General features: G+C 50.0%; 4 protein-coding genes across 4 annotated transcripts; 2 read left to right on the forward strand and 2 right to left on the reverse strand.

Annotated features, from left to right (window-relative positions):
• Positions 1–319: 319 nt before the first annotated feature.
• Positions 320–2460, reverse strand: ABOM_009931 (putative MFS peptide transporter; the record flags this gene model as incomplete). The annotated part of the gene is made up of 7 exons (XM_022537059.1): positions 320–594; positions 648–1007; positions 1065–1219; positions 1270–1638; positions 1698–1920; positions 1971–2090; positions 2148–2460. 7 exons carry the CDS (start codon positions 2458–2460, stop codon positions 320–322), a joined length of 1815 nt encoding a protein of 604 aa, XP_022385056.1.
• A 4469-nt stretch (positions 2461–6929) lies between these two features.
• On the forward strand, positions 6930–8741 carry ABOM_009932 (uncharacterized protein; the record flags this gene model as incomplete). Its single annotated transcript, XM_022537060.1, has 5 exons — positions 6930–6971; positions 7024–7066; positions 7123–7240; positions 7302–7798; positions 7846–8741. 5 exons carry the CDS (start codon positions 6930–6932, stop codon positions 8739–8741), a joined length of 1596 nt encoding a protein of 531 aa, XP_022385057.1.
• An 82-nt stretch (positions 8742–8823) lies between these two features.
• On the reverse strand, positions 8824–10331 carry ABOM_009933 (salicylate hydroxylase; the record flags this gene model as incomplete). The annotated part of the gene is made up of 6 exons (XM_022537061.1): positions 8824–9137; positions 9192–9254; positions 9306–9660; positions 9718–9915; positions 9978–10070; positions 10116–10331. 6 exons carry the CDS (start codon positions 10329–10331, stop codon positions 8824–8826), a joined length of 1239 nt encoding a protein of 412 aa, XP_022385058.1.
• Positions 10332–11168: 837 nt separating this feature from the next.
• Positions 11169–13976, forward strand: ABOM_009934 (allantoate permease; the record flags this gene model as incomplete). The annotated part of the gene is made up of 9 exons (XM_022537062.1): positions 11169–11214; positions 11266–11939; positions 12001–12066; positions 12118–12203; positions 12255–12449; positions 12883–13375; positions 13451–13667; positions 13730–13823; positions 13943–13976. The coding sequence occupies 9 exons, from the start codon at positions 11169–11171 to the stop codon at positions 13974–13976; spliced, it is 1905 nt and encodes a 634-aa protein (XP_022385084.1).
• Between the last annotated feature and the right edge of the window lie 649 nt (positions 13977–14625).

The raw sequence follows: 14625 nt of genomic DNA on the forward strand, positions 1-14625 counted from the left end.
TTGTGTCGTTGTCCTGCATGTCACCATTACTTAGGTACAACAAACACCCGGCCATCCATAACGATGAAGTTGCAATCCGATACGCAACATCGCGCGGGAGCCTCTCCCCTTGGAAGAAGCCTGCAGCTGGTGACGATGTTCAGGACAGAACGGCCGGTTCCTGCGCGCGCAAAATGTACACGGTCTAAAAATACGATTTACGGTGAATGATCAGAATCAAAGTTGAGAGGTGTCCATGCACCAAACATAGCTGAATAAGTTACATAACGTCACATTACATCTCCACGTAACAGGGTATATGGCGCACCGGTCCGTCCGCTTACTTCCGGGCATTCTCCTCGTCCAAACTCACGCCACTCGATTCGGCATATTTGCTCTGCGGCAGGTTGTTCAATTCGTCTTCCCTCCGATCCAGCTTGTAGTTGCTCAACCAGAAACCAATAGCACCGACAAAGGCCAGAATCGTCACCACCATATAGTTATACACCAGCAGGGGATCCTTGGACAAACCGACGAAAGCCTGGCCGATGGCTGAGGAGAAGGCGTTCATGAAGAGCGCGACGGCCTGGACGATCGACCGCATGTTTTTGGGCGCTTGGTGAAGGCATACTCGAGGGAGGTGATGGAGGCAAAGATTTCCGAGATACCACCAAGGATGTAGATAATCGCCTGGGTCCAGACGGAGATGGGCGAGTGCTCGCCATATTCATCGAGACAATAGTTGGCCTCTTTGCCGCAGGGGCCTTTCACGTAAATGTAGTGTTGGATCACCGTGGCAGCGATCATGGAGCAGCCGGCGACCACGAACCCACATGTGATTCTCTTGATGGGCGTAAAGTTGAATCCCAGGCGACGTAGGCCCGGGTAGATGACCCGATCAAAAATAGGAATGCAAATGATCAGGGCAAGAGGGTTGAGGTTGTTGATGATGTCGTTGGGGACACCACCGAGGTGCATGGTGGCCGCTTGGGATGTCAGGTTGTTTAACATCTGGTTGTAGGCAAGCCCTGGGCGACTCTACGTTAGTATGGAGAGAAAAAGAGAGACAACGGGGGACGCCATACAAAACAGAGGGTACCACAGGAACACTTTGCACGCCTTCAGCCCACGAGCAACTTCGTCGACCCATTCGTCGTCGAAAGTCATCCACTGAGGTCGATTAGGGCCTAGAGCACTCGGCTTGACCGCGTCCCAGAATGGCTTGTCATTGCGTTTGAACCTGGTGGGTCAGTATACCTTTGGCCAGATGGAACACGTTGGGACACCTACAGCCGCGCCGGGTTCAACGACCACCGCCCCTTCATTGCCAGTTTCCAGAGCCGGAACGCTTGTCCGTAGACGGAGCCTTGTGGTTTCACCCGGTAGTACTTGTTCCGGCAGAAAAACAAGACCGTCGGGCACCACAGAAACAAGCATGTTGGTAGGAAGTACGACAACCAAAACCCAACATATCTCTCGGCATAGACCATGCTCACTTGGCCCGTAATGGAACCGATGTTGACCGTCAAGTAGTAGTACAGGTAGATGCGCTGGACGGTGATGGCTGGATCCACGATCACTCGCTCCCCTGAGGGAAGGGTCTTGATGTATGGATATTCCTCGCGATATTGCTCGGCGATGAGGGGTGAAATGTTTGATCTGGCTTGCATCAGTATATAGAACCTCGATGTGACGAGGAGGATTACGTGAGGCCTTACTTGAAACCGCCCGTTCCCATACCCATGATGATCAGACCGATGGAAAAACAAGCGATCGCGCCCTGGGGATGGGAGATCACACCGGGAATGGCGGAGATGACCAGGACCAAATGACCGAGCAAAGCGGCAGCGATGGAGTACATGATAGTGCGGAATCGACCCCAGTATTGATCGGCCAGGAATGCACCGGCCATGGGCATGATATAGGACCAAAAGGAATTGACTAGACGTTCAGAACTCACTCTGGTCATCGATCAAGGACATGCGACTTACACAAGGTTAAACCAGTGGAGGCCTGCTGGCCCATGTCCAGCGCTCCCGGCACTCGTGAACTATCATAGGTAGCTCCGGTGGAGGAGCCTTCCGGCATGGGGCGCTGGATAAAGTTGACGACTAATGCAGGTCAGCAAGCGATTTCTGGGAGGATATACCCATGGGGGAGAGACGCACAAACGGCCGTAGTTCCATAGTAGGAGAATCGCTCGCACAGTTCCACAAACGCCACGGTGTATGCGGTCCATGGGATTTGTCCGCACACTCGACGCAGGGTTCTCAATTCCTCATCGGTCGGATAGGTCTTGCTGAGATCGGTATCATCGGTAGTTGCACCCACGACTTTGGTGGCCGGGATTTCTTCTATACTCGGCGTGATCGCCAAGTCCTTATCAATGGAGGCGGCCTTCTTCTCATCCAGGTGGGCATCATGCAGGTTGGCCGTCGCTTTGGTAACCTCGACCGTCTCCGTGGGGTCGGAGGAATTCATGGTGGAGAGTCGAGCAATGCACGCAGACAAAACGAACACAGAGGGAGAGATGTGTGCAGTATGGGACTGTGGTCGGGATAGAAGAGAAGGAAATGGAAGACGGGGAGAAGATTAGGCTTTTAATACATTTGGTGGTTCATGTGGGACGACAATTAAGTTCTGGGGGGAGGTTGCGTGGTAAAGAAAGCGTGAGAGGGGGAAATCAAGTGTCAAACAAAAGTCACCCAAAATACTACTACTAATAATAATAAATAATAATAAATCATAAAAAGGACGAAGCAAAAAAGGGAAAAAAAGGCAATTGGGATGGTTTATCGCGTGCCATGACCCATGCCGGTCCAATTGCCACTCGCGGTTTAGATTACACTACGACTACATCCCTCTGACTAGTGAGTACTTAGTATCTACTTCCATACACCTTCCATCCCGAGTAAGTCGACAGATAGATACGATACGATCCAAGGCCCGCCACGGAGAATTATCTCAAACCGGTCACTGGTCCCAACATATGACCACCCGTTGATAACCGGGAAAATCCCCAGTGACCTTATGCCAGATGGACGAACCTTGATCATTTGCAACGGGTGACTGGACAAGAAAGCAATCAATGGTCGTCTTGGCTCTGGCACTTGGGTTCGGAACCACCCGACCGAGTGGGAGGTCAGATAGAGAACTGGATGAAATTACGCGACGATAAGCGGATGAGGGACCCAACCCAAAACTGTCTGAGCGCTGAGAAAGAAGCACAGGCGGAGTATAATTCACCAGTCGCGGGAATGAACCATGGCTTGGCGGCTGGCTTGGCTGGCAGGTTGGAGTGCAACCTCAGGCCCTTGGCACACCAATCATCCATGGTTGTGGCAGCTCCTATCGCTCCCAATATCCTGTGGTACGGAGTCCCTATCTCGAGATGAAGCTATTGGATGCGTTTACTGGCAGTCTTGTTGGCCATGCGGCTGAGTCAGCCACACCTGACTTGTGCGGTTTTACCGTTTCCGTGCGTTTACCCCGGACCAGCAGGCTTAAACTCGACCACGCGATGTTACCTTGCTAGAAGCTAAATCCCGACATTCCAGTCAATCAGAGCCGATCGAATGTATTTCGATTCTGGGTAGCAGGAACTCTGTATCTACTATCCTAGCACTAAACTGTCCATGGCAGGTGGTGAGCGTCCCTACCGTACGATGGAGCCGCCACATGATTGGAAATGACTTGGATTACACCATTTTCTCCCTGGATCTCGTTTAGTATCTCGCTTCTTACCTCCGACCCCACCCGTCGGATTCCCGAACTTGGCCATTCTTACATTCTCTCGGCATGATCTTGGCAGGCAAAAACACAAGTCAGCAAAGGAATACGGACCGTTCATGCCATACAACACTCGGGGACATGGATATCATGATACAGGATCACCATTGAAGTCCAGATAAAGTCAAAAGATAGACTACTGGGGTGCTTCTCCATCCCTGTCCATGTGTCGGTTCTCATTATTAACAGAATGCAACCGGGAAATCTAATCTAATCATTTCCCCAGACGGAGGACCGCTTATTATGTAAAAAGAACCCCGGTGACAGGAACCATCTTTTTGCCCCAAACTCAAGGAGCTCTCAGCAACTTATTAGGTAATGGAAATGAGATTTGATATATGAGTAGTTAGGTACGGACTACCTAGTATATATTCTTTATATATATACTGGGGGTGAACCTCGGCATCGTCGCCACCATGTGTTCTCCTTTTCTCTGTCGGCCTCGCCGGCCTTTGTGTCGACACCATCCGACTAAAAGAAACTCTCTTGGCCATGCTTAGCTATGTCTTCTTCCTCCCAGGAGAGGTGGAGTCTACCCCATTGGGTGGTTGGGATTGGTGTCACTGGTCGCTCACCAATGAGGCTGGGTACATTAGTACGCTGTCCGGGTCCCTGCTCCAGGGGGCGCTCAGCGTGGCGCTTGGATACAGAAAGGGCAGATAAGGTTCGGTCTCGCCGGTTCTTTGTTTTTTGTCGTCGACTCCCTGAAAGTCTGGTCTCCTGTATGTAACGTTCCCTACGTACTTGGCTTTTTGAGTTATCTAGTAGTTCCGAAACAGCTTGTTGGGTGCCTAACCTGTCATGCGGGGGTTGCGGGGAAATACTAGGAAGTATCCAGGTCTCTATGAATACCCCGGTCATCAAGAGACCATTTAATATACGACGTTTGTACACACCGGTGCCCTCTACAGTCCCAACAACTTGGATCCTGCAATGGTCTCTACATTCAACACCAATTCTCGTATTTCTTCTCCATTGCATTTACCTAATGACGTCGCATCGATCAATGCGCCCTGCGATAGATTCCTCTGATCCCTCAGTCCTCTCCCGGTACAGCTACTGACACTACACATCGTGATCATAAAAAAAAAAAAAATACTCCGCAATGTCGAAGCCTTTCTCGTGCGTGGGGAGATAGAAGGATCAGTTGTGACTGACGCTATTTGACTGGTGCCCGCTCGATCGACATTTCTTGGATCCTCAACCGGAAAGACTTTTCGTCAAATATGGTTATGAGATTAGAATGATCAACCAACACAGGGACTGGCTAGGGTGAATTCTGGCCTCGTTCTAGACTGCGACTCCCTAACCCATGGCACATCACATGGGGTCTCCGTAGATGATAATAATCATGTCCGGCAGGAATACATCCTGAACTCAGCATGATGTAGCTGGAGGTCTTCGCTATGAAAGCTACATACAGCAAGGCGGAAAAAAAGTGTTGTGGAGAACGGGACGAGGAGATAGGCAATACCCAAAGAGAGCAAGTAATAAAAAGAAAAAAGAATGACCGACGCAGGGATCGAACCTGCAATCTCTTGATTCGTAGTCAAGCGCCTTGCCATTGGGCCAGCCGGCCTGGTTGTTGAGAAAGATTCTGTTTTTTGGTTCTATTAAGAAAATCTATTAAATTGTTAAGCATATCCATCTAAATCACAGCTGAAATGTCCATTAATTTCAGTTAAAAATAGTACGACTGTCTACGTATATATTCTCTTCATTATATATAGTTATAACATCACAACGTAAAATGTTCTGCATCTTGGAGAGTTAATCGTGTGGATCAGTAATAAGTTTGCAAATATATACCTTTGAACAATCAACTAGCAACTCTAAAACCAGTCCACTGTCGGTTTGACTATATATCAAGCGTCGTATCGGAGTACTCAGTGACATCCGCTCCCGTTATTTTATAGATTTTCGTGCCGTCAAGTGAGAAATGAATTTGGCTAGACTTTGTTGTCAATGGTCCTCAGACAACCGTTTCCCAGGGGCCAGGAGCAATGACGATAAAGCAAACATCGCTCTTAAAGACCAATGAGCGTCGATAGCCCCAGACAGCTGTACCTTCAAGATACAATTTTATCCTATATTGAGCTTGGGTACGATCCGATCGTCCAACTATGTCCTGTAGGCATAGTCATTCTGTCGTTATGTTGGCCATAAGACAGACATGATGCCTTTCCTCAAACTGATAGACGTATAAGGGGCATAACGAAACTACTAGCTTCGAAGGAGCACTATAACTGATCGCAAGCCAGGAAGCTCCCTTTTACCCCGAATAAAACCATCTGTCTCCACCCCTTTATGTAGAGTGGTTCTAGCCCATGGTAACCAATTTTATTGCACATTAGATAGCAATGAAAAGCCAGCAACATTGAACGAGGTAACACCGAAACTCTAGCAGTATGGTAAGATAAAGGGCATCAGGGGATGGATGCCCTGCGTGTCTCCATCTTCACTGTTGAAGAAGCCAACACAAGGCGATTCCAACGATGGAGGACCCATTCGTCATGTCTCACTCAATACGAGAAGCGGGTAATCGAATTTCTCGCACTTGTCGTTAGAAACACGTGCACTTTCCTCCTATATGCCGGACGAGATGATTGTCTGGAGGGTGGCATTAAAATCGAGTAATTCCATTAGATTTAGTAGCTGGAAACCCTTTCCGATTCCACGACGTGGTCATTGTAGAGGCAAGTAGCCTAGGGGGGATCGACTATAAGGGTACTAAGGAGTATAAAAGCTCATGGTCGTATATGAGGGTAGGAGATAGTGTTATAGATAGTACTCCGTACTCCGTACTGAGAGGCTGAATCATAGCCGAGGAAGCAAGCGGACGGAATAACTCCATGCCGGTGTCATGGGCAGAATGCGGGGAAAAAAAAGTCAGTGCTTCTCATTACCCCAGGTCTTGCTGCATTAGCGGTCCTGGTGGAGATGGCATATCCATTAATAAGAGAAATGCCGATGATAGGCTGCATATCGCCTCTTCTGGGCTTATCCACGAATCACCGACGATAGAACCGCCGAGTTGGGAGTCTTTATCAATTTTAGATCGTCCGTCGCGTCGGATGAGCGATAAGAGCCCGTTTCGTTCCGTCGCTTCTCCTCACTCTCTGCATCATGGATGCTATTGTCGTGGCTTCACTACTACCGCTATGAATTCCACTGGCCGTGTATGCGCGCGATGCGCCAAGATTGTACGTTGAATCCTGAAATGCAGATAGCGTGATCGCGGTTGACAGGGAATAGAAACAACGCTGTGATGGGGATGCCCCCTGTTCCCGCTGCGCTCGTATGTGTATCGCACGTTCAATATCGAATGACCGAGCTAATCTGGCCTCCTGTTAGGCCTAGGGCATATCTGCGAACCCCAACGCCCAGGCGGAAAAGTAGACCCCAAGACCATAGCCCATCGACGCCCCCGAGCATCCCGATCGCGCGGTGGTTGCCTGTGCTGCAAGGCAAGGTAAAACAACCTACGCGAAACAAGAGCTACGGCGTATTAGCGCGGGTATTAACTTCAGCAGGAAGAAGAAATGCGACGAGATCCACCCTCGCTGCAGTGATTGCCGCCGCTTAAACCTCCCTTGTCAATGGAAAGCCTCCCCGTCATTCTCAAGCTCCGCCGAACCGTCGCTTCCCCCCTCTTCCGAAAGCAGTCTATCTCTAGCTACCCCAGATCCGATCTCCCCTTCCGATGAAGCTGTGGATGATCCGATAGGAAGCTCATTCCCATGGCTGGCGGTGGAGGAGATCATCATGCCCGTCGCATCGCCCTGCGGATCCGCCAACCCTTATCTGCATAATGACGAAGAGCGCTCGCTCTTCAATCACTATCTACACATCGTAGCGCGCTCATTATCGCGGTCCGGTGATCCCGGCGGAAATCCCTTTTTGTCGATCTTGCTACCGATGGCAGCCAGTTCAGACACGGTAACTAGTGTAATTCTAGGCCTGAGCGGTTGCCATTGGAAACGTGTCTACCCAGGCATTTGGAATCGCGCATTAGCGCGCCAGGGCAAAGGTGTGTATAATCCCGCTGTCGGGTCCAGCGAAGCTAACCTCAAAAAGCATTGGCGCAAGTAAAACAACTTCTCTCAACGGCAGACGGCCAATCCACTCTGGAAGCCTGTACAACGGTGCTACTCCTCTGTCTAACTGAGCTATGTGATGGCAGTTCTCATGCATGGGAGTGGCATCTGAAAGCAGCCAGTGCACTCCTTGCTTCGGTGGGAGACCGTAGCCTTGAATCGACACTGGAAGGGAGGTTCTGTCTCCAGCTGTTCCGATATCTGGACTCCATGTCGACGATATCCCGCTGCAAGCCACCGCTGCTTCGGGAGGATGCGAAACTCACTGACCTTACCGCGAATACGTCCATTTGCAGTCTCCCGTCTGCCCCTGTAGATGCTGTCTCTGGGATGGCCCCAGCGTTGCTCGAACTTCTCGGCATGGTCAACTTGCTCGCGGCACATCGTAGCCGTCGCGTTGATGAACTCTCCGAGCTCGGATTTCGAACCGCTGCCTCTCATGTTCAGTCTCAGTTGGACTCGTGGAGAGCGGAATATGACGGCGTCGCGGGGACGGACTACGAGACAGATCAAGCTGCTACGGCCTTTGAATGGGCGGTTCGACTACGCCTGCATCAGGTGGTTGATGGGTATGATCCGCACCACGAGATGGTGGAAACCGCGGTTTCTCCTATTCTCAATGCTGTGATGACCATTCCATATGGTAGTCCTGTAGAGGGATGTTTACTTTTCCCGCTGGTAATTGCTGGGGCTAGTAGCACCGATGTTGAGAGACAGATGTTGGTCAAGGAAAGGCTAATGGTTATGGAGAACACTTTGGGATTTGGACATATTTCGCACGCCCGACAGTTACTGGAGACTGTATGGGCAGATGAGGCTGATAGAAATTGGGCCAGGGTGAGATATAGTTTGTTCCCCGGGATGGTATTTGTATGAGATGTTGTATAAATAACGAAGTGATGTGATGGAAATCATATATTGTAAATAGTTCAAGACATAAGGCGTTAACTTCATTTATCTACTGTGCAATCGCAGCGACCAACTCATCCAAATGCTTTCGCATGTCATATCCACAAACTTCCTCAATCGTCAACTTCCCAGGCCGATCGGCTGATGAACTCCAACCAATGCGTTCGCTGAGATCTTCTCGAGCCCTAAAACTGGCTTCCTGCACGCGGGTTGCTCTCGGCTTGCGCAGCTTTTCATATAAGCCCAGTCCTTCGGTGACACTGTATTGTTCGCGGAATGTGCGGTGGAAAACCAGGCCTAAAGCGCCGGCATCTTCGAAAGCCATACAAGACCCTTGGGATTGATCCGGCATCATTGGGTGGGCTGTTTCTTAGTACGATCGAATCTTCCATCAGGAGGAGGAAAGAAAAAACATACCAGCATCACCGAGAAGACAAACCTTGCCCTTAACCCAGTACGGGTAGGGTTCATGTCGATACACTATATCGTTTAGTAGGACCGCCTTGAGTAAAAAGAGGACAGGATGCATACATCGCCACATTTTTATATCCTCCGCGTTCAACATCAACTTCTTCATCCTCGGATCCAAACCGGGGAATGTATCCACCAGTTGTTGGGGCGTCGCGGAGATATTCCACCCATCGTCACGGAGTTCATTATACGCTGCCGGGTAGAAGCAGTAGCAGCTTACGACCTCGCCGTTGCTACAAGGCGACATGACAATCTTGTCGATGCCGAACCCGCCCCAATACTCGATGGCTTCGTTGGAGATATAATCGTCGAGTCCGAGGGAGCGCAGTTTATCGGCACCGATGATGCAGCGGTAGCAACATGAGGTGGACATGGTAAAATTGGGGGTGATTCCGATTAGGTTACGAGAGGAAGACTTGCTGATTTAGTACCCTGTCAATGGTACCAGGGGTATTGGGGCACGAAGACGTACACGAATGCCATCCGCCGCGACGATCAGATCGGCTGTCGCCGACACGCCGTTTTCAAATTGGATGATACCGGCTTCGGCGTCAAGCGCAGTGGCTTTATGATTCACTTCGAGGGTACACTTTGGTCCTTCGCCGGGCTCTTCAAAGGCCGACTTGAGAAGCTCTTTGTGGATATCGATCCGATGGAAGTTGTTGTAATCCTGTTGGTGTGACTCTTTAGCCAGGCAATATCTTCAAACTAGGGACGGAAGGGAAGACACACAGTCCCAAACTTCGATTTGTAGTCTCCTAATCCGTACTCGCTTTGTACCTCCCCAGTAGACCAATCGTGCATAATCAGTCTTTTCAGAATCACCTGGGGTTGTTAGCAGTGGCTTATCCAAGATATAGGCTATCGTACCGGTTTTGCGGCCTTGACGTCCACACCCCATTGCTCGAGGAACCTTGATCCGTTGGAAGCAGCACTTAACGAGGCTCCCACTTCGCCCGCGAAATCGTATCGCTCATACACCGTCACAGAATGCCCTTGACGCCGGAGGGCCACTGCAGCCGAGAGGCCACCAAGACCGGCGCCAATAATGGCAATGTTCAGAGGAGAGTCAGTGCGAGAGGGCATTGTGGTGCGTGTTCTTCTTGATCCGAATGATGATCATAAGTCATACTCTCGATGGGTCTTATATCTTTGCACGACTCGTGAAGTGACGTCTACTGTCATTCATCGCAGCGGCGGCAAGCTTCATCCGACGTTATCAGTGCGACAGCCAAGCCGGCCTATCTATGCGACGGATGCATAACAGTCTCCACTTACGGCTATCGCCATCACTCTAGGAAAGTATAGACAGCCAGAGGACCAGGATCGGTGCAGTTACGCTCAATTAACTCGAGCTAGAATCCCTTTAAGATCATGCCACCCTCAGTCTAAATCGCTCCAATGCAAATGCAGTGAGTGAAAATGACACCTACCAGCGAAAAAGATATCGGAATGAACGGCAAATTGTCCAGCGACGACTACGCCATCGGAGATCTGCACGATGACCGCGCACTGCTTCGGAAAGTCGATTGGCGAATCCTGCCTGTCATGTTTCTAACGTACTTCCTGCAATTTGTGGACAAAATTTCCCTTAATGTAGGAGGGCGCGACCCCTTGGCGCTAGGTTGTGCTCTAGAGCTGACTTGATGATAGTATGCGAATGTCATGGGCCTTCAAAATGATCTACATATGAGTGGGAATGACTTTTCATGGTTGGCAACGGCGTTCTTCCTGGCGTATGCCGTTGCCGAAATCCCCCAGGGTGTGTATAGCGTTGCTCAAACGTTCCAGCCTATCATATATGCTAATATATGCGCAGGCATTCTTCTCCAAAAATTCCCCATCACAAAGGTACTTGGGGTCAATGTATTCCTCTGGGGCGTGATTCTGTGTTGTTCAGCAGCTGCACAGAATTTCGCTGGCATGATAGCCTTACGTGTATTGCTTGGAATGCTGGAGGCTGTCATTGGTATGTCACAAGTGTTCTCGCTTCAGAACATATTACTCACGACTAGGCCAGCACCCGCCCTGACAATGTACACGAGCATGTGGTACACTCGCGCCGAGTCCACACCGAGATATGGGTTCTGGTACTGCGGCTTAGGCATGGGCCAGATCGTTGGAGGGCTGATTTCGTTCGCTGCTCAGCACGCACCCGCGGATATGTCCTTCCATGGGTGGCGTATCATGTTCGTCGTGATCGGCGTGGTGAATGTCGTCGCTTCTATATTGGTCTTATTTGTTCTACCAGAAAATGTTGAGAAAGCCAAGTTCCTCAGTCCAACCGAGCGCGACCGAATTGCACAACGTCTTCAAGACGACCAAGCTGGCGTCGGCCAGAAAGTCTTTCGCTGGGGCTCGGTGGTTGAAGCAATTGGTGATATGCAAACCTGGCTTCTCGTCCTCCTGACCATCTTGATTACCATCCCCAGCGGTGTTATTACCACATTCTCGTCCATTCTTATCAAAGACTTCGGATATACGTCGAAGCAAAGTGCGTTGCTCAATATGCCCTCAGGGGTCGTCAGCATTGTGGCAACGACCCTGTCTACATGGGCCATCGCTCGTGGATTCTCACGATGGCTGGCTATTGATGTATTGTTAATCCCGACGTTGCTGGGCTCGTGCTTAATGTCGTTCCTGCCGAGGAATAACCAGGCAGGCTGCTTGGCGGGCATTTACATGGTCAACACGGTATATTATATATATCCCTCTTGCCGATTGGGCAATCAAGAGTGAAACTAACTGAAGCTAGACGGTGGCTCCATTGGCACTGATTTTTGCCTGGACCGGAGCGAACTTCAAAGGGTATACGATGAAGGTATGTCTCCCTCTCCTTCCTATCACACTGGGCAATAACTGAGCGTCACAGGTGTCCGGCAGTTCTCTTGTCTCCGCCGCATTCAGTATTGCGAATGTTATTGGTCCTCAAACCTTCCAGGCGAAGGATGCTCCTGCGTAAGCACCGCTACTAGTAGTTCCATGCATCGCCAAATCTAACTATCCCAGGTACATACCGGCCAAAATAACGATTGTAGCGGTCAATGCCGGCGCGATAGTCGTATCCACTGCCCTCCGCATTGTGTATGGACGACGAAATGCGAGAGCCGATCGCCTGGGAACGCCGGCGAGAAGTCGCATGGAGGGAAAATTGGCGAACGGAAGGACGGCAGAGGAAGACGTCCATGACGACGTGAACTTTCGGTATGTGTATTAGCGGCTGGTTAAGGCACTCGGTGTTATTGCGTCATGGATCCATAATGTTACTATCAGTACTGCAAAGAAGCCACCATAAATGAATGATATTAAGCAAAACGGTGAAAGCAATTCGTTTCCGACGTATCCAATCCTTCGTAGACCAGAGACTCCACACTTTGAAAGTGTTCGATAAGGATAAGCCGCAAGCCTCCTTCCGAAATTGATTGCGTCGGATTCATGCATGAGACGATCGACTTACTACTAGTTGTCCGCCGCTCTAACCCAATTATCCGACGGACGTGGGATAAGTGAGCGAGTGACTACTGGAACCCTCCCTAGACTCGGCTTAGTACAAAAACCGTGCCATGCCCGACAGCTCTCATAGACAGCATCAGTGAACCTTTTTTTTTTTTACTTTTCGAAAAGTCACAGAACTAAGCATGTCCAAAATCCTAGTAACCGGCGCCAATGGCTTCATTGCCGCGCACTGCATCTCGCTCCTTCTTTCCACCAACCACCACGTCCGCGGCACAGTCCGCTCCGAACAAAAGGCGACCGCGACGCAAGCAGCCCTGTCTGCAGCAGGCGTGGATACAACGAACCTCGAACTGGTAGTTATCAGCGACCCGACTGAGGTAACCCAATTTGCACCCGCTGTGGCTGGTTGCAAGGGCATCTTGCATCTGGCGAGTGCGTTCAGCTACGATGCCGCGCCCGGGGAATTCGAGGAGAAGCTCCTTATTCCCGCCCTCAAGGGAACGGTCGCCGTATGCGAAGCTGCTTCAAAGTATCCCGAGGTCAAAAAGGTAGTGGTTATGTCGAGCTTTGCGGCGGTTTACGATGCCTCATTGGGAGCGCAACCCGGGAGGGTGTATACAGAGAAGGATTGGTGCCCGTTAACCTACGACGAGGGAAAGAATGCGAGTCTCGTTGTATGTATCCTTTTTATCTACCTTTCCTTGTCTGTTAAGACTAGCATGAATTTTGCACAGCACTAACCATCACAGCCAATTGCATACCGGGCATCGAAAGTGATAGCCGAGAAGGCAGCGTGGGATTACGTTCGCGACCACGAAGTCAGCTATCGGCTGGTTACACTGTGCCCCGGAATGGTCTTTGGCAAGATGATCCATCCGATTGAGTCGTTATCGCAATTGAATGCCAGCAACCAGATCGTGTGGGATGTGCTGAAGGGCAATGGAATCCCGCCTACGAAGGCTCCTGGTAAATCCCCGCTATTTCTGCCATCCACAACGTAAAGTCGTATATTGACGAGCACTTTCTAGTTTGGATTGACGTTGAGGATCTTGCCCGGACTAGTCTCCAGGCGCTCACCGTGGATCTACCGTCTCACCAGCGCTTCCTCGTGACGGAGGGATCGTACGACACGCAGGAGATAGCCGATATAGTCAGAAAAGCGCTGCCGGAGAGTCAGGTTAGGGTCGCAGAGGGGGAGCCCGGGAAACGGATTAAGGATACGCATTACTCGTGTGATTCAGGAAAGGTGCAACAGATGTTGGACGTGAGGTTTAAGCCGTTGAAAGAGAGCTTGGTGGCGTTAGCGAGACAGCTGTATGCGTTGGAGCAGGCCTCCTAGGCTAGCGCGTGGGAGATGCGCATTTGAGAAGGAAAGACAAACGGCCCCTGTAGTCAAAGCTATAAGTAGAAGAACCTATCTTAGCATTCATGCATAATTCACAATGCCTTGAGAGCTTTTCATGGACAGCTGTGGTCATCGACACTGCTTTAATTCCATAAATCTTATCCGCAAAGCAAATGCGGACTCAAGGTGAAAACACAATCCAGAGCAAGCACTTGCAATATATATTATTTGTTGACCACTAGTACCAAGAGCTGTGGCTTATGACAATGGTGGAGAATGTTATATTTAGTGTAAACATGATATTCCTACTGCAAAAGCGAAGCCTAGCTAGTCTACACTTGGGTAGTCGGTTTGTTCGTAAGACTCGTATTCAGCCTTCTTGACCATCCAGGTACACATTAGTACTTGTCAAACCTACGGATATATTCATATACTGATCTTATATTGCAGCAAGGTCATCACTCAAAGCATACAACTGAATCATAATCGCGATGAATCACTATGAGTACAAGACTACTGGGCTCAAGAAAGGCGTCGACAGTTCAAGTATTCTTCTATATCAGATTGAGTTGCCTTTGC

This window comes from Aspergillus bombycis (genome assembly GCF_001792695.1).
Source record: "Aspergillus bombycis strain NRRL26010 chromosome Unknown contig00114, whole genome shotgun sequence".
Classification (NCBI taxonomy): Eukaryota; Fungi; Ascomycota; class Eurotiomycetes; order Eurotiales; family Aspergillaceae; genus Aspergillus; species Aspergillus bombycis.